Genomic DNA, 23,347 nt, shown 5'->3' on the forward strand with positions numbered 1-23,347 from the left:
GTGTTCTCATGATTTTGTACAAAAGTCATTGAATCTGAAGAAGCAGAAAAAAAGAAACTTACATCTGAGTTCCTAGCATTTGCCAGGCATTTTCACCTGTGACTCCATTTGTTTTTTTTTTTTTTTCCAGAAGTTGAAGTGGGCACTGTTATCCTGGTTTTTGGTAAGAAACTGAGGCTTAGCTAGGCAAAGTCACTTAGCCAGAATTCCGTAGAAAGTAAAGGGAGGAGAAAAATTCAGCTCAGGGTCTTCCAATTTTAAAATTCATTGTCTTTCCACTTTCTTGAATTGCCTCCCAGGATTTGGGGATTTGATCACTCTGCCTGAGGTCACATTATGAGTCAGAGGTGAGCTGGGAACACAGTTTGGGGCATCTCCATGTTGCTTTAATCTATTGAAATGCGATGTGTCCTCTCTAGCAAATGGATCATATTAACTTCTTCGAGGAAGAGAACAGCTTTTGATTTTCTACAAAAGATTCGTTTTGTGAAAAAAGTAATAAAGCAGATATGACATTTAGCTTAACTTTTGAAAAATTGTGAAAAAGAACAATTCATTACAGTGAACTTTGCAGATGATCAGTCATTTTGGTAAATAGCCAATCTCCATGGTAACTTTCTTTTGAGGAATTATATGAACATTCCTTTTCTTTGGGCACTCCATATTCTAAATAATTTAAAAGTAGCCTCGCAAAATGGGCTTTAAAAAAATCTTGTTAATTATTCTAGAATCATAAGATCTGATCTACCATGAAGCATTTTCTGATAGAGGGTATTCCCACTGGCTCTTTCAACTTACTAGCTATGTATCTTTGGGCACGTTACTTAATCTTCTGTCTTGGTTTCCTCATCTGAAAATAGGGATAATGTAGACCCTACATTAAAGGGTGGTTGTGAGGGTTAAGTGAATTAATATATGTGAGGTACTTAGACTGGAACATGACAAATACTGTATAAATTATTGCTATTATTGTTTCTCCCAATTACAACAGCCTATTGTGTATCATGTCGGACTATCCAGAGAGTGCATACAGGGTTTTGAAGGACTTGGAGGCACCCTAAATGGTGGAAGTTATAAGTAATCTAACTCCGTTTGGGCATATGCTAGCAGTGACAGATTTGAAATTTAATTCCAGACCTATCTGATTGCAAAGTGGTTGAAGGAAAGAGATTCAGTGGTAACTGGAGTGGTAGAGAAAAAAGCCTCAGCAAACCGTGTAGATTGACTTTCCTCTTTCTTCCGACTGATCTTGAGAACAGGAAGCACAGGGCATTACTAAAAGCTTCAGTTTGCTCCTGGTAGCAGCACGAACATAACCTGGTTCCTTGGGGAAAGAGATTTTTTACACTTAGTGCAGTGTGGATGACTCGAAGGTAAATTCGTCCGAAGTGTGGTTAACAAAAAATTGCCGAATGCTCTGTTCAATACTGGAAATACAGAAATGAATTGGACCAGGTTTCTCATATCAAGGGGCACATAATCCCAGGACACAGAGACAGTGGCTGCCCAGAGACATATGTTGGGTTTGAATACTGCAGATTGTTTTGTATGGAGTATGGAGAGATTCGTTTTGAGACTCATTCACTGACGAAATAAGATGTTAAAGGTTTGGGCACAGACTCAGGAGAAGAATTTGTGTGAGAAATCCTAGAGAAATCCTAGTGTATCCTAGTGATACACTCTGTGAAGAACTGAATGGGGTATGAAGGAAAGGATTATGGTTGGCGCTAGAAATTATATAGTCTATCATTTGGAGAGTAACTGGGAACATTTTACAGAATAAGAAATACAAGTGCATGTAAAAGGATAAAAACAATAATTTAGGAGTGCTGTTGCTGAGACAACCATTATTACTGTTATTGGTATTATTAGAGCTAGTAAAGAATAGTAAAAGGAATATTTAAAAATGGGAGTGGGAAAGCAGGGAGTCATGCTGTCTCTAAAATGACAGCTAGAAATGTGCTTACAAGTGAGTGGGTGAATATAAAAACCAGCCATAAATAGCCACATGGAAATGCAGCTTTTGGATTTAACAATGACGATGTAATTGGAAACACTAATGAGATCTGTTTTAATACAGCTGACAACAGAAAGCCATATCCAAACAGTAAGATCTGAGAGAGATGGAATCTAAGTAAGAGACATGTATTTGCAGGTGCCAGGTGGACCAAGTCAACTTGACATTGACCCAGAGAAACCTAGACAAATGTTCTGGGCCTGCAAGTTTGTTTGGGAGTTTAATTGCCATATGCTGAATGAAGAATGAATAGTTTGCCTTGTCTGAAGAAGTTGTGCTGTAGTACCAAAGGTCCACTGTCTGGGGGGACATGTAAGAAGCAGTGGAGTTGAAAGGGACCCTCGCCTCAGCAGACAGCTCAGCCTTGGGAGGTGGGGGAGACATGTCACAGCCATGCTCATGGGGTTAACAGCAGCAGCTTTCTAAAATGAGCAATCCAAAAGGCTGTTACAGACTGACCCTAAAGAATAACATTTATCAAGTTCTGATTTATTCCAGAGATTAACTCAAATGACCATTAATTAGGTAGTTTAAAAATGTATTAGTGTAATCCTCTAATCTTACATGTTTTTCTCTTGAATATGTTGAATATGTTTCTATGTTGAATATGTGCAAAACGTTTTTTTTAGGAGCTTTGAACATTGGCTCTGTATTTGCATCCCAGAGCCTTCCATGTCATTGAAACATATCTGGATATTTTTATTAATCTAGAGATATTTAAGACCTTTTCCCTAAAGACTGAAGGATATTAATTCCACATTCAGCATTTGAAACTTTGTTATTTTTGTTTCTTAAACAGTCACCCAGTGAACTCTTAAGTGTAAGACACTCAAGAAAAGAGTGAATCCTGAAATGGGGGACTGCTCTTTTTGAGTATGTTGAAATACTAATTATTTTGTGTTTACTTTTCTTTAGGGATATCAGGGAATTGCAGGATCACCAGGTGTCCCAGGATCCCCAGGAATACAGGTATGTGATTCATAGGTACACACTGAAGAATTAAACATTTCCAGTGAACCAAAAAACATAATTAACAGAATTTATTCTGTGCTTGGTTTAGGGAGTCCGAGGGCTACCAGGTTACAAAGGAGAACCAGGGAGAGATGGTGAAAAGGTAAATGCACGCAAACAAAAATGTGTCCAGTTGCTTTGGTTCATTCAAGAACACCAAGGATGTTACCTATGGTGACTCCCATTCAGTAGTGTTCACCTTGGGGAATCCCAAGATTTGTGGGCTTGGAAATTGGTCAGTGGTCACTGGCTAATAAAGCCCACAGAAGGGCTTTTATCACTAGATGAAATTGGTTGTCACTGGATGACCACCGTGACATGGAACAGATAATTCACATTGCTATGATGCCATTTTTCTCTCCCTGTGGTTAAACTCTGAGGGGGGTTACCTTCTTAGAGGGGCGAGAACTATGTGGATGGAGTCATGTCCTCCGTAATAGATGCCAATCTGGCAGACGGTCTATTGGCTTAGTCTTACTGGACTTCCTCCTTAGGGCTTCAGTGGGTACATTTGTACTGCTGACTCTCCTTTTTTACAGCTCTGAGATTTGGCAAGCTTCCTTTTGAAGTACATGTTCCTTAAGTATGTTCAATATGTCGGTACCTCCCCATGGATCCAGATCGGTCGAGGCCTACTGGCCCTGGTAGCTGGTCCACGTCCAAGATGCCCATTTGTGTTTGCTCAGATCCCGTATTGATTTGTTAGCTTAAAGCACAATTGTATTTCTAAGGTCTGTGAAGGCATTCTGGTGTTTGCTCCTGATAAAAACCTGTACTAATTTTCTAACTACAATCCTTGCAAAATATTACCTTTTTAAAGTAGTGTGCACAGCGTTCACATCTGAGAAATTCTGATCCTAACCTGTATCCATTTTATGCTTTTATGGTTGCCCATGTTGGTTGCAGAAAATTGTAGCTACTAAAGTACCATCTCTGGATGGATGGATCTCTGGCAGATCTAATGATGCATCTGTCACTTTCAAGCTATTTGATCTTGGGCATGTTACTTAATGTCTTTGAGTCTTATATTTTTCATTGGCACAATGGTGATTCCTTCATAGGTTTCTTGGGAAGATTAAATGAGATAATGTGTGAAAAATATTTAGTGTCGTTCCTGGTACAGGGTCTTTCTTAAATGGTGGTTGTTTTGTTCTGTTTTGTTCATGTACCATGGCTGCAGTTGGGATGTAGCATGGGGTGGGCTGCCATATGTCATGGGCACAACATGGGTTGAAGCAGCCACTGAATTGGAAATTTAGTGATCAGAAAAGAAGCAGAAAAGATGACTAGGTCAGGGCAGCTTTATAATGTGGGAAGAATTAAAGGACATAAAGCAACTGCTGCCGTCGATATAATTCCTGAAGAATAGCATAAACTCCTCTTGCCTACTGCGTGACCTTTATGAGTCTTTTTAGCCGTGGAGAAATCTGCCTATTTTAAATGATGGGGATACATCTTGAGAGGTGATACGGAGCATGCCGCACCTGCAGGAACGGCAGACGTCTTATATTTTCATGCTGTGGGGTTGTTGAGAGAGATTGCCTGACCTCTGCCAGGTGAACTGGGGAGTTCACTGGGAGCATGAGGTTATCTGTCCTGAGGAGACCATGTGCCAGACACCTCACCTACATTCTAGTCTACAGGATCACTGCTCTTTCCTTTCTTTCCTTTCTTCCCTTTCTTTCTCTTTCAAAGATTTTACTGGAGAGAGAGAGAGAGAGAGAGGAGAGCATGAGCAGGGGGAAGAGGGAGAGGGAGGAGCAGGCTCCCCACTGAGCAGGGAGCACGATGTGGGACTCGATCCCAGGACCCTGGAATCATGACTGAGCCAAAAGCAGACGCTTAACCGATGGAGCCACCCAGGCACCCCGGATCACTGCTGTTTCTTTAACATTCTGACAATTAGCCTGATTTGAGGATGACAGGGATTTATTAAAAGTATGCATATATGAATGAATGTATCTATCAATGGATGAATGAATAAATTTATCTATTTTTCCCTTTTACTTGGGTTTTAGAGACCAGATATAAAAAGGAGGGTTTTTATTCCTCTTAAAAAGATTTGGAGTAAAGTGTCTATTTGAAAATAAAGGAATAACAACAATTTGATTAGTCACAGCTTTAACTGCACTGTGGTTTGGGGTCATTGTACTCTCTTCACAATAGAAGTGCATGAATTTTATGAAGTCATACATTTTGTTGAATAAAATAAGATGTATGTTTATGTGAAGTTCTCTGTTTTCAGTCCAGTAATAGTTACACTCAGAGTTGCTTGTTTTCTGAAATTTGTTGTTGGGGCACAAAGTCTGACCTGACACAATCACTTTGAGCCCGAAACCACCATGTGCTGTGCCATCTACATTTCCTTCTCACATTCTGTGTGGCTTTAGAGTGTTCCTTACCTAGAGTTGCAATAATTGAATAAGTTACAGACGTTTCCTCGATTCTTCCTCTAGAATATAGTTCCTTAATTTTCAGAAATGGGAAGGTTGAAAAATAGACCCCTGAGGTGATTTTGACTTGGGGCAGCACAGGACATTTTCCCAGGCATCACACAGTGGCTTCTCAGAGATTGTTCCATACAACGCTGTCCTCCATTAGGATCTTTTCCCAGAATCATTTCCATTTTGTGGATTTCTTCTGAAAACTCCCATTGTAGGAGTTTCCACTTAAGATAATTAAAACTACATGCACTTTCTTGCTGACTTCAACATTTGTTCCTACCTATCAGACCATAGAATGTGTATAGATTTTGCAGGGTTTTTTTCTTTTTCCCTCCTTAATTTACAAAATTAAAAAGGAGCACTTATTCACCAAATGGTCTTCAGTTGGTAACTCATTTTATAATATGCTTTAAAGCTATTTGGAATTCAAGAAAAAGTACTTCAAAACACTTCTTTTTTTTTTTTTTAAAGATTTTATTTATTTGAAGAGAGAGAGAGACAGCAAGAGAGGGAACACAGCAGGGGGAGTGGGAGAGAGAGAAGCAGGCTCCCCGCCGAGCAGGGAGCCCGATGCGGGGCTCGATCCCAGGACCCTGGGATCATGACCTGAGCCGAAGGCAGACGCTTAACAACTGAGCCACCCAGGCGCCCCTTCAAAACACTTCTTCAACTTTAAGGAAACCCGTATATTTAAATCATTGGGAGAAATATATTTTGTTAAAACTTACATTAGGCTGAGTTGATTAACTGGCACATATATATGGGCTTTTGAGTTGATTATGAAACTTTTTTATAGCAAACTCAATTCCGAACACATGGGAGGTAGTAACTATTTTTTTTTTAGACTTTGTACAAATTCATCACTTGGTTTTTCTGGGGTTAAGAAATAAAATATGCTAATTATATCCAAGGTCTCATTATGGAGCAAATTATACATTTTGTTTAATTTCCTCATTAGATCAATTAACATTTAAATTGTCACTTCAAGACCTCAGTTTCCCATTGTCCTTAACATTCATACAAGAGTATGATGTGATGAATAAAGATTTACTTTCATTATTGCACTTCTAAAGTCAAAAGATTAAGTGGTATTACAGTGATTTATATAGTCAGTTATAATTAGGGAACTCCAGTATATATGTTGAGAGAACAGTAATAAAGGACCAAGCTAAAAGGGTTATTAGGGAATATGCTAAAACTTAGGATGTTAGTAGTTTTACTTCTGTAATGTCTGAAGACCAAAAAAAAATTACAAAAAATTAAAGCCAAGAATGTTATGGGAGGGAGAAATAGTTAGAATTGGCTTAGTAAAGTGACCACGTTTATTTTCTTTCTCAAAAAGGGAGGGTAATCTACCTGTGTAGCTTCCTCATAACACCACAGCCCAAAGGCCCAAACACTGGTGTGTATGTGTGGCTGGGGTTGGAGGGGGACAAGAAAGGGAGGCTTAATGAAGTTACACGTTATTGGCTGGGCTTTGAATTCACCGTTTACTTTATCCTCTATCCATTCTCTAAATGTCAGATTGTTCCAGGGCTCAGTCCTGTGCCCTTCTTTTTCATCCTTAACAGAGTCTGTTTATTACATTATTAAATATAAACTTACATGAATATAAATTTATGTGTTACTTATATAAGTATACATATTGGTGATAAGCCTATTAATATACTGAGGGGTGCCTGGGTGGCTCAGTTGGTTAAGCGTCGGGCTCTTGGTTTCGGCTCAGGTCATGATCTCAGGGTCGTGAGATAGAGCCCTGCCTCTAGCCCCTTGTTGGCTTGGCTTCCCCTCAGCACAGAGTCTGCTTGGGATCCTTTCGTTCTGTCTCTCCCTCCACGTACGCTGGCTCGCACATGCGCGTGCACATGCTCTCTCTCTCTCTTGAATAAGTAGAAAAAATACATCTTTAAAAATATTAATATATTGATATAACCAATGTTATAGTTAATAAAAATATTAAATACATACACACGTATATATACATTCTGTTTTCTGATGAAGTATTTTGCTTCATCTGAATCTGAAGAAACTGTGGAATTGTTGTTAAAAGCAGGAATTTTCAGAACTTTTTCTACTTTTTATGGAAGGGGTGGTACCACATTTTCCTTCTTTCCTATATCCTTTTCTCAGAGGCTTTTCTTCCAAAGCAGCACTAATTGTGCCTTCCCTAAATAGTCACTGAAGTCAGGTTTTGTTAAGTGTCCCTTCTGTACATGGGGTGCTAACCTGTGTGTGCTCAGGTGTTGATTACTTCCGTGAATACGTTTATAATGTCTTGATCATTTTCTGATCTTTCAACTTCATTTCTTTTAAGGCTCTGTAATGGATTCAGTATCTCAGTTTATTGAAAAGAATCATTAATTCCATGTCCCGCCTCATTTGTTGGCTGCTATGCCATTTTCTGTCCTGTTTTCTTTTTCTCTACTGGCATCACTGGGAAACTTAAAACTTTCATTGAATTTTTATAGAGTGCTTCATATTTTGTTGGTTCTAAACTCCTATTTCTCATCCTCATTTTGGGTATACTCTGTCTATGGTCACTAAGAAGCTATGGGAGTGACCCTGTTGTGGAAGCTCAGGAATCTACCTTTTTTTCTAGGCCTGACTAGTTCAGCGATGATCCCCAAACCCAAGGGGATTGCCCATGATTGTGTTAAAGATGGGGAACATTTTAGTAGATTTAAACAATTCCCAATAAATCATTGCCTGAGCCTCAAAAGACTTAACATTTGTTTCTATGTGAGAGGAGAAAGAACCTACCAAGATGTGTTAGGTGAATTTAAATTGTAGAATCTTTGTAGTAGAAGACTTTTAGGCATGTAGTTCCATATTTATGTATGAATTATATGCCTATGCTACTGAACAAAGCATTATATACATTTAAAACATGCATACACTGAGAAATTTTTAAAGAATGAGATTTTTTAGATAACAGTTTTCATATTCTTTTACTATGCACATGAATAATCTTGACCCTTTTATTTTTCTGAAGATTTATTTAGAGAGTATGTACATGCATGAGTTGAGTGGAGGGGTAAGGGGAGCGGGAGAGAATCTCAAACGGAGTCCCTGCTGAGTGGGGAGCCCAATGTGGGGCTTGATCTCAGGACCCTGAGATCATGACCTGAGCCAAAATCAAGAGTCTGTTGCTTAACCAACTGAGCCACCCAGGTGCTCCAACTTGACCTTACTTTAGAGACTATGATTCTAGACCAAATTATGGGATGGATAAGCTCATCAAAGGCATATTCTTCAGTCAGGAAAGCTAAATCTTGGATTCTCTTTGATTCTAATCTCTTGTAAGGTCAGATGGAACCAGGAGCGTGACTCCTCAAAAATAATTGTTTTGTTGGAATATTTTGGAAGACTCAAAAGTGTTTATTGTATTTTAGAAAATGAAAATATTTTTCATATTCAGCAAATTATTATTGATCAAAAGCAAGGCACCAGCTGAGGATAGAGTAGCATATGCTGCAGTAACAAGTAAATTCCAAATGCCTATGACTCAAAATAAATAAAGGTTTATTGCTCATCCGACTACACATTTATTAGCAGTAGTGAGGGGTCCCCCTTTCCCTCACATGGAGACTTAGGCTGATAGAAGTTTCATCATCTAGATTATAACTACTTATAGGAGCAGGTATTTGGAGAATCAGACAGTGGCTCTTAAACTACTACTATTTATCTTTAATTAGCCAGAGCAAATTTTGTAAACCACACCAAGTTCAAGAGTCAGCAAAGTATGATTCCCCCATATGCTTGGAAGTAGAGAGAATCTGGATATTGATAAATGGTGGTCATATCTACTAAAGAAAAATTGGAATGAACCAGAATGGATTTTTCCTCCAAGAGGTTGGGATCTAATAAAGCACATAACACGTATACAGTAAGTGTCAAGATAGTCAGTTGTTAAGTGCTAAGGAAGAGAGTTGAATACAATTCTCTAAGAGTTACAGGAAAGTGGAAAATTCAAAAAGGCTTCATGAAAGAAACTGTAAGCAGGTTAATCACAGCTATATACTACATGGGCTGTCCCTAACCAATTTAAAATCTCTGATTTAGGGATGCTGTGGTTCTTAAGACGTTGCAGTGTGTGTGTGTGTGTGTGTGTAAATTTTTCTGAGTATATCCATAGGAAAATTTCCTGGAACTGGAATTGATTACAGGATCAAAGGGTTAAATGCATAATTAAACTTTGATATAGACTGCCTATTTAAGTTCAGTAAGTTTGTACTCCCCCCAAAAGTATGTGAAAATAACTTTCTTCACACTCTTATCAGCACTAAGTTTCATTCCAAGTTTCTAATTTTCACCAGTACAAGTTAAAAATGGTATTGGTTTGGTTTGCATTTCTTTATTAGTAAGGTAAAGAACCTTGTCATGTGATTTTGGGGCATTTTGTTAATTCTCTGTCATTTCCTTTTTAGTCATATCCTTTTTTTTTTTTTTTGCTTTGTATTGGGCTGTTGATCTTTTTAAAAATTGAGTTTTATAGACAGTTCATAGATAGTATGAAAATATTTTTTCCTGGTTTTTATGTGTTTTGATTTGGTCTTTGAAATTTCAGCCATACATAAAATTTAAATTTTTATGTATGTGTAGATTTTTTCTTTTTTTCCCTTATGCTTGTGTTTATATAAAAGGATTCCGCATTCCAGCATTTTGAAGACTCATTACTTTTAGAATTTTGTTATTTTATATTTGAATCTTTATACTTTGGTATTTGGAGTAAAGTTAGATGAGCATTCGTATTTTTCCCTCTCTTTTCCTAAATGGATAGCCAGTTGCCACAACAATATTTACTTTTTCTCCATTTATTTGAAAGCTCCTCGTTATTGCTAAATTTCCATTTTCATATGGCTCTATGTTTTTGGCTTTCCATTCTGTTCCATTTGTCGGTCTACATCCTCTCCAATACCAAATTGTTCTTAATTGTTGTCACTTCATAATATGATTTAATGTTGGCAGGCCTAGTATTTCCTCATTATTCTTTATAATCAAAATTTTCCTGGCTATTCTTACATGCTTATTTTTCCAGATAAAGCTCAATATCTTTTCTTCAAGTTTTTAGAAATTCTTATTCATATTTTAATTAGGATTCCTTTTATGGATTAATTATAGAATCATTGACGTAATTTCAATACTGAGTTTTCCCATTTAAGTTTATGATTTATTTACCTTTTTATTTCAATCTTGAAACTCAGTGAAATAACATTGAAGTTTTTTTCATATTGGTCTTCAACATTACCTAAGTTTATATCTTGGAATTTTTATCTCCTTTGTTTCTATTACAAATAGAAAATGTTCTTTAATATATTCTTATTTCTTATTATTTATATATAAAAACATTTTTGTATATTTTTAAAGCAGGAATTAACTGCATATTCAGTAATTTAGGGTAGTAGGTGTATATTGGTATATTAGATGTATGATCATATATAAAGATTAGTTTTCTTCCTTCTAGTTTTTAACTTCTTATTTCTATATTTTGTCTGAATTCATTGGCTACTCAAAACTGGCTAGAAAAACATTAAAAATAGTGATGTTGGGTGAAGTTTCAAACATAGTCTCTTTTAGTCCAGGTTTATGGCTTCTTTGGTAGTACAACTCTCTCAACAGCAGATGGATATTTGTGATTTTGTATCTTTGACTTTTGATTCCAGCCAATAGCAGCATCCGTAGTCCTTGCTTTAGTCATGACCCTCTCTACATTAATTTATTAACTACTAATAATTAATGATAGGTGACTTATATTTATCAGACATCCATTGCATTCTTAGTTGTTGTTGTTGTTGTTTCCCTTGAGCCATTCTATCCATCTTGAAAGGATTTATTGGACCCACCTTCATTGATTCAGAGGTTTTAAGAATAGTGTTTATGGCCACATCCTTGATTTGGTTCTTCCTGGAGACTGTTTTAATTGAACTTCTTTTAAAGGTCTCTTCCAGTTTCATCATTTATCTATTAGAGATGAGAAAAAAGTTGTATTTTCCAATCCCAGTATTTTTGGACTTGGTCTATTCCTTTTAATTACTACTTGCAAATCGGCCGATTATTTTCTGAGCTTCTTTCTTTTACAGTGCCTTTTGTAAACAGCCAATACCAATCAATTCATGATACCAACATTCTGTTTTCTCAGTTCTTTACCTGTAGCTCTAAGTTCATTTGATGCATTATTTGCCTTTGCAAGTATTACCAGCAAAGTTTTTATCAGATATTTACCACTTTATTAAATGAATCACTATTTTTTACACTTTTAGTAATTGTTTTCATTGTTCACTACCTAGCCCCAAAGCCAGTGCCATATATATTTTTTGATACTGTTTTGGCAGTCTCCTTTTTCTAGCATACCAATTTTTGTATTAATTAACATAGATTAAGCTGTATTACAGTAGCAGATGACCAACACAAGAGCATTTATTTGTCATTTGCATTACATGCCCATTGTGGATAGATTTTGGCTTAACTTTACCACTTTTTTGCAACCCATTATTTTAAACCTTGGCCATAACTTGGGTGAACAACATGAGTTTGAACTGCACAGGTCTACTTATTTTTTTTCAATAAATACAGTATAATACTGTAAATGTATTTTCCTTAATAACGTTTTCTTTTCTCTAGCTTACTTCATTATAAGAAGACGGAATATAATACACATAACATAAAAATTATATGTTAATCACTTATTTGTGTTATTCATAAGACTTCTAGTTAACAGTAGTCTATTAGTAGTTAAGTTTTTGGAGAGTCAGAAGTTATATGTGGATTTTCAACTGCATGGGGGTTAGCCCCCCAACCCCTAAATTCTTCATAGGTTTGCTGTGTTCAGATAACACTTTCTTATGTTCTGTATTTTGTAGATATTGTTTCAGTATTCCTCAACAATTTGCTCACTAAATTTCTTACCTCTTTCTCCTTGCCTTCCTTGCCCCGCTTGACTGCTATATATTAATATGTATGCTATGCCTTTGTATTTTACTTAAAAATCTTATTTATGCACATGAGGGTAGCTTTGTCCAGATTTTTATTTTTCCATTCTAATGTGGTTGAATGCTCCTGGTCTTCTCACTTCATCTGAGATTTGTTTGTTATCTCTGGTAAATTAAAATTTGAAGATTATGTTTTCTATAACCTGTAGCCAGAGAGTGGAATTCTTAGACTTTGTTCAGCCTTAATAGGGAATCCTGATTTGTCTTCTTTCTTCTGTATTTCTATCAAGTATTTACTGTCCAGCTAAATTCCATTTTATCAAGAGTATATCTTTGTCTAGCCCGGCCATCAACAGGTTATTTCAACACAGCTTCTAAAGAGTTAGCTCAGGTAGTCTTCTTAACTTAATCTTTTCTCTCTGTAGAAACTGTTACCACTCCTTCCTGCCCGAAGCAAAAAGGAAAAAACAAAAAGTGGTTTTGGTTCTAATATTAGGAGTCTACATGTAGGGGGGAGAATATCATCCAGTTTTCTTGTTGTGCCTCTTGGTCTCCCCCTGAATCTTATTTTTTTTTCTTTTATTCTTTGGTTAAATTATTGCATTTTAGGATTAATAAATTCTAGAATGTATGGGTTTTTAGTGGATCTTCTGTTGTCTTTCTTTCTCTCCCATATACACACAGATTGTTTTTAATCTTTAGTGGAAAATTAAGATGGTCACGGGAAAGCTATTACCCACGAGAAGGACATTCTTTACCAGCCAAAAAATACCATAAACCCCAAAATGCAGTGGTGTAAATGAGAGTTTATATTTCTCCTGTAATCCGTTGTTTACGTACTCCTCCAAAGACTCATGTTTTTCCTTCTTGTTGGTCTAGTCTCAGAGTGTTCCCTTCCACGTAGACAAGCCTTCATCACTAGTCATCACTTTCCTTTTAATAAATTCTGTGGAAGTTGCGGGCTGTAGTCCTCTACACATTCTCCTAGCAAGAACTTTGTTAGGTGGCCATGCTTAACTGCAAAGGAGCCTGGGAAGTAGAGTCGCTACTTGGGAAGCTGTGTGCCCAGATAAAAATCTTCTCTGTGATAGTAAAAGGTGAGCAGATTTTTGGATGTAACCATGAGCCTAGCATACTTTTTATATCACATACACTTAGAGATAAATTAAAGGAACCAAACATAATACAGATAGATCTAAAGTATAATGTAATTTTTATTTCTTATTTGACATCAGTTATTATGGGAGAGGATGAGGGGATTCCTGGACTTGAAGCCCCAATTCTCTCTCTGCAAAAATATATTTTATAATGGCTCCCATTCTTTCACTAGTGGAAAGGAATATTTCAATCTGTGGAATAGATCAGTTGTTAAAATTCAATTTTTTTTTTTTTTAAGGCCAATAGTGTATTGGTCTAGTCAGATAAGTACATTCCCAGATTTTCCTGCAATTAACCAGAGTGGATAAAGAATGAAATTGGTTCAGCATAAAACAGAATAAGTGAATGAATATTAGCACCCCTACACAAGAGGTCATAGTAATAACCCTCCAGGAGGTTTAAGGCCTCCCAGTGGAAAGTATAATGGGAACAATTGGAGATTACACCATATATATACTTTATCAATTTATATCTTTCTTATATCTGTCTTGCTGTCTCCTTAATAGTGAACTGATGGGAACCTACCTCCCTAGAGGGCAGGATGCTCTGGATATTACTGTTTAAGCATCAATAAGTCACTAGGACTTCTTGATGAAGGTGAAGGGTAGAACATACACATTAACTTTCTCTATCTCTTAAACTCCCATAAAGCAACAGCCATGGAATAATAATTATAATAATAAAACCTAACATGACACAGAGAATAAAAAAGAAGATAATAGGTCTACATTTTTGGAATCTGAAAGGACCCAAGGAAGCTCAATCTTAAAATAAAAAGTAATATTCATATGAGAGAGAATCCCTTTTGCACACACACGCACACGTGCTCACACACACACGCCTATGCATACAGATACCCCAAAAGCTTAGGAAATGGTAATACAAAGTAATTTCTGAAACTGGGAGTGAATTGAAGGTAGGGCTAAAAATTGAAGCATGGGGACACCTGGGTGGTTCAGTCAGTTAAGCATCTGCCTTTGGCTCAGGTCACGATTCCAGGATCCTGGGATCTAGTCCTGCATCGGGCTCCTTGCCCATCAGGGAGCCTGCTTCTCCTTCTGCCTGCCACTCCCTCTGCTTGTGCTGTCTCTGTCTCTCTCTCTCTGATAAATAAATAAATAAAATCTTTAAAAAAATTTAAAAAATGGAAGCATGTTTGAATATTCCTTTAAGAACAATGAGATCCTGCTATCCCTTCCTAACCTCTGTACAGTGAAGTGAATCTCCCTTCTTCTACCCTGCAGGATATATAAGTTTATTATCCAGAGAAGATAAAACTGAAGGTCTCTAGACTGAAAAGAAAAGGAGGGAGTTGTACTTATAGGCAAAGAAGATCCTTCTATGGGGAATCCACTAATAGCCAGAGATATTTAGGGAAATGACCCAGCGCCCCGCCCCCCCCATATATAGAGAATCTAAGTCATTGAACAGTACTCCCTGAGAGTTTATCATCAGCTTCCATATGAACTGATCATTAGGAATCAGAAAATATCTTAGGAAAATTAAAGATCAGCAAAAAATCTTAGAAGAAACTGATAGAAGACCTGAGAAGAAGACTTGGACAAACTGTCATTAGTGCCTTCAGGGAGGGAGAACCCCTGATGGATGGTGCTTCAGCTGTGTTCCTTGGTAGGAAGTGATGGGTCTTCACGACCAATATAGAGGCACTCCTGTAGCACATGACCGCCTTGTAGACCACATTCCAGATCCTGGGTCCTCACACTCCTTGTATAGCACACCCCAGAGTCTGCAAGCCTCTTTCCTGTCTCTGTCCTTCTGAGTGCCTTCTAACACAGTATGCTTAGAGGGAAGCTTGTGTATGTGAAATGTGGATGGAGTTTGGGTATGTGGTCTGAGTCCACATGTGTAAGCATGGGGTCATTATAGATGAAAAGTCTTCCATACTGCTTAGCGTAATGGATGATTATAGACCATATTTATGCTGAATATTGTATAATTTGACATTGTAAGACACTATAAACAACAGGAGATCCTACAAGCTTTCTGAGAGGGAAAACCCTACAACCACCAAAAAAAAAATGTCATATACAAATGATCAGAATCAGAAAGGCTTCAAACAGCTCACTAGTGACACTAAAGTCAAGAAGGGAATGGAGCAGAACCTTCAAAGGTCTGAAAGAAAAAAAAATTCTAAACTATACTTCTATATGTGAATTATTAATTACATAAGTGAACAGAATAAAGATATTTTCAGAAATTTAAGGTTTCAAAAAGTTGTCTCCCATGAATTCCTTTTCAGAAGCTATGGGATGATGTATTCCCCTAACAAGGGAATAAACAGAGGAGAACAAATGTGTATGAGACAAATGAGAAGGCTCTAGAAAAGACAAAGAATGTCAAAGTTTCAATGTATATGAGTATATTTCAAAGTGATTTTGACAATTGGAGATTGGAGTTCAATATTGTAATAAGTTTATAGGAAAATAAGGTGTCAACCCCCTACCTCTTTCCAAAACAGGCAGTTTTTAACTGTAGGGCAAGAAAAGGCAAGCAATCAGCATATTTATGGCTTAGTTGTGAATCTTCTTATCAGAAATAATGACTATTGATTCAACCAAAGTTGTAATAGAAAGCTAAGGGGATTTGTGCTTCCTAGAAGTGGAGATGGGGAGAGGGTGTTGGTTGGTTTGAGAGGATGATCCTCTTCTTTCACAGTGGGAGGTCAGTAGATAATGCTGGAAACTGAAAATGCAGTAGCAATGTAACCACAGGGTCTGGTGATTTAAGCTGATAATGATACGGAAATTTAGAATGAAAAAAGCTGCCTTTGGAGGGTTTTATCCCTTCAATAACTATGTCACTCTTTATGTGAATATATTTTTTTTAAATATTAAGATTTAAATTTTTTTATTTAAGTGTAGCTGACACCCAATGCTACAGTAATTTCAGGTGTACAATATAGTAATTCGGTGTCTTTGAATGTTATACTATGCTCACCATAAGTATAGCTCCCATCTGTCACCATACAATGTTGTTATAATATCATCGACTATATTCCCTATGTTGTGCCTTTTATTCCCTTGACTTTTTCATTCCATAACTGGAAGCCTGTATCTCCTACTGCCCTTCAGCCACTTTGACCATCTCTCTACCCCTCGTTCCTCTGGCACCCATTAGTTCTCTGTAATTTATAGGTCTGATTCTGCTTTTTGTTTGTTTTTTAGATTCCACATATGAGTGAAATCATATGGTATTTGTCTTTCTCAGTCTGACTTATTTCACTTAGCCTAATATTCCTAGCTCCATCTGTATTGTTGCAAAGGGCAAGATATCATTCTTTTTGTGGCTGCATAATAATCCATTATATATACATATATACATACATAACACATTTTTTTTTTACTCTATTCATCAATTGACGGACACTTGGGCTGTTTCCCTATCTTGGCTATTAAAAATAATGCTGCAGTAAACATAGGGGTCCAGATATCTTTTTGAATTAATATTTTTTTTCTTTGTGCAAATACCTAGTAGTGGAATTTTAGATCATATTGTATTTCTCTTTTTAATTTTTTGAGGAAACTCCATACTGCTTTTCACAGTGGCTGTGCCAATTTCCTTTCTTTTTCCCACATCCTTGCCAATACTTTTTATTTCTTAACTTTTTGATTTTAGCCATTTTGACAGGTGTGAGGTGATAGATACCTCATTGTGGTTTTGATGTGCATTTCCCTGATGATGAGTGATGTTGAGCATCTTTTCATGTGTCTGCAGGCCATCTTTATGCCCTCTTTGGAAAAATGTATGTTCAGGTCCTCTACCCATTTTAAAATCAGATTTTTTTTTTTTGGTGTTGTAGAAGTTCTTTATATTTTTAAAATATATATGGATATATCATTTGCAAATAATCTTCTCCCATTCAGTAGGTTGCCTTTTTGTTTTATTGATAATTCCTTTGCTGTGAAGAACCTTTTTAGTTTGATGTAGTCCCAGTAGTTTTTGATTTTGTTTCCTTTGCTTTAGCAGACATAGCCAGAAAAATGTTGTGACAACCAGTGTCAGAGAAATTATTGCCTGTTCTTTCTTCTAGACTTTTTCTGGTTTTAGGTTTCACATTTAGGTCTTTAATCCTTTTGAGTTTATCTTTTGTGTATGGTGTTAGAAAGTGTTCTAGTTTCATTATTTTGCCGGTAATTGTGCAGTTTTCCCATTTATTGAAGAAACTGTCTTTTCCCCATTGTATATTCTTGCTTTCTTTGTTATAGATTAATTGACCATATAAGCATGGGCTTATTTCTGGGCTATTTTGTTTTATTGATCTATGTGTTTATTTTTGTGCCAATGCCATACTGTTTTGATTACTATAGCTTTTAGTGTATCTTGAAATCTGGAAGTATGATACCTCCAGCTTTTTTCTTCTTTCTCAAGATTTCTTTGGCTATTTGGGGTCTTTTGTGGTTTCATACAAATTTTAGCATTATTTGTTCTAGTTCTGAAAAAATGCTGATGGTACTTTGATAGGGATTACATTGAATTATAGTTTTCAAACTATAGGTTTTTTACTTCCTTGGTTAAGTTTATCCCTAGGTATTTCATTCTTTTTGGTGCAATTGTGAATGTGATTCTTTTCTTAATTCCTCTTTCTGCTATTTCATTATTAGTGCATAGAAATGCTACTGATTTCTGGGTATTAATTTTGTATCCTGCAACTTTACTGAGTTCATGTACTACTCATGGTTTTTTGCTGCATCTCCAAAATTTTGGCTCATTGTGTTTTCATTTTCATTTGTCTCCATGTTTTTTGATTTAACCAAGGAGGTAAGAGACCTTTACAATGAAAACTTTAAGACACTGATGAAAGAAATTGAAAATGACGCAATGGAAAGATATTTTATACCCAAGGATTAGAAGAATTAATGTTAAAATGTCCACACTACCCAAAGCAATCTATAGATTCAGTGTAATTCCTTAAAATACCAACAGCATTTGGGGCACCTGGGTGGCTCATTTGGTTAAGCAACTAACTCTTGATTTTGGCTCAGGTCATGATCTCAGGGTCATGTGACGGAGCTCTGCATTGGGCTCCACGCTGAGCATGGAGCCTGCTTAAGATTCTCTCTCTCTCCCTCTCCCCCTTTCCAACCCTCCCCCTCCTCCTCATGCTTGCACTCCCCGACCCCTGCAAAATATGTATATATATGCCAACAGCATTTTTCACAGAACTGGAACAAGTTCACCTAAGTCTCAAAATACTTTCCTTTTCTAATCATAAAGGAAACTCTGATAAATGAGGATTGATGTTTCATAGAGATAGGGTTTTAATGTAGATATGCGTTTAACTGTTCAAAGATTTTTTTTCCAGTGGATTTTGACAAGGGTGAAGTTGAATATATGATGATTTTTTTAGGCTGAAATGTATTTTCTTTCATTAATTTTAGTTTTATTTTCAGGGTGACCATGGACTTCCTGGTTTTCCTGGGCTTCATGGAATGCCAGGATTAAAGGTTGAAAAACAATCTAGTCTTTTAATATTCAGTAATGTTGCATTTTATTTTAAATTAAAACTTCTTTATGTTACAAATGTGTTATAAATAAATGCTCAAATGTAAAGTATATTAAAGTAAATGATTGGATTACTATCATAATTTACATAAAGCTTTTTTACAAATTTTCTTTAAAATTTCCAGTCACAAATGTTTTGGCATTTAAACATTGATGAGTAAGTTTTAATATATGAAAATTATTTTAACTATAAGCCCTGTTATGGTACCAACTATCCTTATTTTTCCTTGTTTTTCTTCATAAAGCCTCAAAAATAGGGCTTTATAAACAAAGCTTAAATTATTTCTATTTTATTTCATATTGGCAATTAAACTTTGTTTATAATTGGTGCTGTTTTTGTCTTTAAGCTTTAAGGGACATTTTCATATTTCTCTAAAATTCAATAATTTAATTCCAGTTAGTGAACATATAGTGTCATATTAGTTTCAGGTGTACAATATCATGATTCAACAATTCTATACCTCATTACTCAGTTCTCATCATAAGTTTACTCTTAATCCCCTTCATCTATTTCACCCATCCCCCACATCCCCTCTGATATGCTTTATTTTAAATGAATAAAGTTGTCTTTTTTTTTTTTAATAAGAACTTGAAGCATACTTCAGAATACATGGTTTGAAAAGATGTATTTAAAACAAGAGAAATAGAATACACATTTTCTTCAGGTACATACAGAAGAATTCCCTGGTTAAATCACATAAAAATAGACATAAATACTGGAATTAAAATAAAAAATTAAAAAAATAAAAATAAAATTCAGTATTTATATTTTGTCTTTTAGGGTGAAATGGGCCCCAAAGGAGATAAAGGATCAACTGGATTTTATGGCAAAAAGGGAAGTATGGATTATAAAACAAAGTATCTGTATGGAACTTTGGATGTCATAGAAGTAGAAAATTTATATTTCAGTCCCAGCTCACTCACCATTATAGCAATTAGCTTTGTTCACCTTTCTCAGGAAATTTATTTAGAATAATGAAAAAATAGAATAATACCTGGTGTGTGGTATTTTACAAGAATACATCATGTTATTGATCATTCTGAATTTTTAAAATATTTATAAAGAGAGATTCTTTGGGAGGAAGTGGGAGCTGCTTAACAGCATGTCCATGGAGAATCAGTTATGGGCCTTCCGATTTCCTCCCATTGGAGGATGATTATATTTTCTGTATGTTATATTTACAATACTCACTGCTTTTTAATTTTGCCAAGATGTGGTTTCTGTTTTTAGATGCTTGTAATCCTGCATTCACCATTGCTTTTTAATGTCTTTGTGTCCACTGGCCTGGTAAAATAATGCTTTGCCGGGAGTTGTAGAGCCAACTCTAGCTGTAGTTCCGTAAATTCTGTGACTACGTAAAGAGGTTAACTTTTTAACTTAAGTTTGAGTTGGAATTTTTAAATCATTATTGTACCTCCTCTGGGGATGGTGTCCAGAGGCATTCTCAATGGTCCAGCTGCTATCACAGGCTATTCTACAATACAGCCTCTAGCAAAACTAGGCTGTCCAGAACCTCTGGTAAAAGAATTGTTTACCTTTGTACCAAGAAAAGGTTGGGAAACCACCAAGATCCATATGTGTGTGCCCAAGCCAACTTCAAAGAATTTGTGCTGTGAGACCTAAAGTCTTAGGAATTTGCCTAAAATGAAAAAACATGTCAGCAGGGCCCATGGTGGTTCCATGTGTGCTAAATATGCCCATGCCAAGGTCAAGCATGCTTGCTTTATTGAGCAGAAAATCATTGTGGATGTGTTGAAGGCACAAGCACAGAGTCAGAAAGCTAAGCAAACAAAAAAATGAAGCTTTTCTGAGTAATAAAAACAAAAATTGAAAATAAAATTATTGCATGGGTTGTTTTCTAAGTGTTTGTTTTTAATACAGGGTGCAAAAGGTGAAAAGGGGAATGCTGGATTTCCTGGCCTTCCTGGACGTGCTGTGAGTTTGATAGAAAAAGCTCTTCAGTATTTTACTTTAAATAAAAATTGTACTGCCTTCTTTTAGAAAGAAAAATTAGTGCAAAAAATATATTAAAATACATGTGTTTATTTTTTAGGGAGAACCAGGAAGACATGGAAAGGATGGATTAATGGGTAGTCCTGGTTACAAGGTATTTACATAAAAAAACCAAAAGATTTCTGTATCTCGTGAGTGAACATTAGAAAAATGTACTGATACTTGACTTTGTTTACATTATGACATTGGTATAAAATAATGAGCTGAAAGTGTTTTACTGTAATTTAAAAATGGTAGTAAATTTCTTTTGAGTCTATTGTGAATTCTTAGGTGTTAGAATCTCTGATATTAGAAGGTTGAACTTCTTTGATAAGCCATTCAAATTGGTTTGTTTGGTGGGTTAGAGGCAGAGGTACCAAGCTCTTATCTACCAATAAGGGAGGTACTTGGGTGGGAGGTAGGGGGACTTCATCCTTAACCTTAACAACTTCTTTACCAGTTGTATGATATTAGTATGAGAGAATTAGAGCAAGAGGAACTGCAAAGTGCCTGTCATTCACCACCCCTAAAAAACTCAAAGGCACATGCCCTTACGATGATGGGTTAGCACCATCATATTCTTACATAAAGAAACTTTTTTTGGTTAATAATCAAATAGAAATGGGCTTTCTATGCTGTAGTTTGTTAAATAAAAGGGTATCAATCCTGTGTATATATTTAAGTCAGTCTATCTGGGATGTGCCAACAGCCCACATAATTGTTCTGCTATAAGTTTTTTGAATACCTAAGGAGAGGATTTGTGTAATCCATCAACCAGTGAGGCCACTTGGTCAAGCATTGGATTTAGAGATATCATGTTCCCTAGTCATCAGGCCAAACTTGCTCAAAAATCCAGTTCAGATTTTCTTGGTCTGCTACTGATTTCTTTTTTGTTGGACAAATTATTCATTTATTTATTTATAAGTATTATGAAAGTTCCCCAAATATCCATGACTCCTTAAATATTATAAATAGTGCTTCCTGAATTTAAAATATTGGGGCTCATTTGCTAACCCATCATCATAAGAGCTCAGTCATGTGTTAATTATATTTCACTGATTCTGTACTTTATTTCCCATTTGTTAATTAAACAGACATTTACTGATATTTATTAGGTGCTAGACATACAGAGGGGAAGAAGACCGTCACAACCTTTATTTTTATGGAGTTTATAATCTAGTCTCTCTTTATTAAAGAACACAGATTCTTTTCTTTACCTGCAAATTTGGCATTCATCTAATTTAATTTTTCTTTGTCTTCTGTTACCATTAGCCCATGTGCCCCAAGAAATGAGATTATAGTTTTGGGGGGTAGTAAAGTTTAGAGACTAGAACTGAGTTGGATTCCCACCGCTTGGTGACTTTTTCTAACCAGCTGTACGTCCTTTGACAAATACTTTGACCTTCCAGTTTTCTCCATTTAAAAAATGTACCTCTGAAGCAAATAATACATTATATGTTAAAAAAAAAAAAAAGATAGCAGGAGGGTAAGAATGAAGGGGGTGGGAATCGGAGGGGGAGACGAACCATGAGAGACTATGGACTCTGAAAAACAAACTGAGGGTTCTAGAGGGGAGGGGGTGGGAGGATGGGTTAGCCTGGTGATGGGTATTAAAGAGGGCACGTTCTGCATGGAGCACTGGGTGTTATATGCAAACAATGAATCATGGAACACTACATCAAAAACTAATGATGTAATGTATGGTGATATAACATAATTAAAAAAATGGGATAAATGTTACCTACTTAGAATGGTGTGCTAGGGACTGAGAACAATAGAGCACCCAGCATAGTACTTGTCAGAGAATATATTCAATAAGGAATTAGTTTCTTTGTCCATTTTTTGATTAGAACATTACTTTAAGATCCTTTTTTGAGCTTTTTAAATTTTTTTAAATTTTTATTTTTTTTAAAGATACTTATTTATTTGACAGAGAGAGAGACAGCAAGAGAGGGAACACAAGCAGGGGGAGTGGGAGAGAGAGAAGCAGACTTCCCGCCAAGCAGGGAGCCCGATGTGAGGCTCGATCCCAGGACCCTAGGATCATGACCTGAGCCGAAGGCAGACGCCTAACGACTGAGCCACCCAGGCGCCCTTTGAGCTTTTTTTAAAAACCCACTTTATTGAGGTATGAGTGACATACAGAAATTACATATTTCATGTATACAACTTGGTGAGTTTGTACATGAGTATATTCTCGAGAAATCATCACCATAATCAGTGCCATAAACATATCTGTCACCTCAAAAGTTTCCTCCCTCTCTATTTTTTT

General features: G+C 36.2%; 1 protein-coding gene across 2 annotated transcripts in view; it reads left to right on the forward strand.

Moving 5' to 3' along the window:
* COL21A1 (collagen type XXI alpha 1 chain) overlaps positions 1-23,347 on the forward strand; it is a 138,903-nt gene that overhangs the window by 44,991 nt on the left and 70,565 nt on the right. For both annotated transcript variants that reach the window (XM_044917712.1, XM_044917711.1), the window contains 6 exons: positions 2,933-2,986; positions 3,078-3,131; positions 18,971-19,024; positions 19,864-19,915; positions 20,963-21,018; positions 21,137-21,190. In XM_044917712.1, coding sequence (XP_044773647.1) covers positions 2,933-2,986; positions 3,078-3,131; positions 18,971-19,024; positions 19,864-19,915; positions 20,963-21,018; positions 21,137-21,190 — 324 coding nt within the window. The remainder of the gene's footprint in view (positions 1-2,932; positions 2,987-3,077; positions 3,132-18,970; positions 19,025-19,863; positions 19,916-20,962; positions 21,019-21,136; positions 21,191-23,347) is intronic.

Source organism: Neomonachus schauinslandi, chromosome 8, assembly GCF_002201575.2.
Source record: "Neomonachus schauinslandi chromosome 8, ASM220157v2, whole genome shotgun sequence".
In the NCBI taxonomy this organism is placed as follows: Eukaryota; Metazoa; Chordata; class Mammalia; order Carnivora; family Phocidae; genus Neomonachus; species Neomonachus schauinslandi.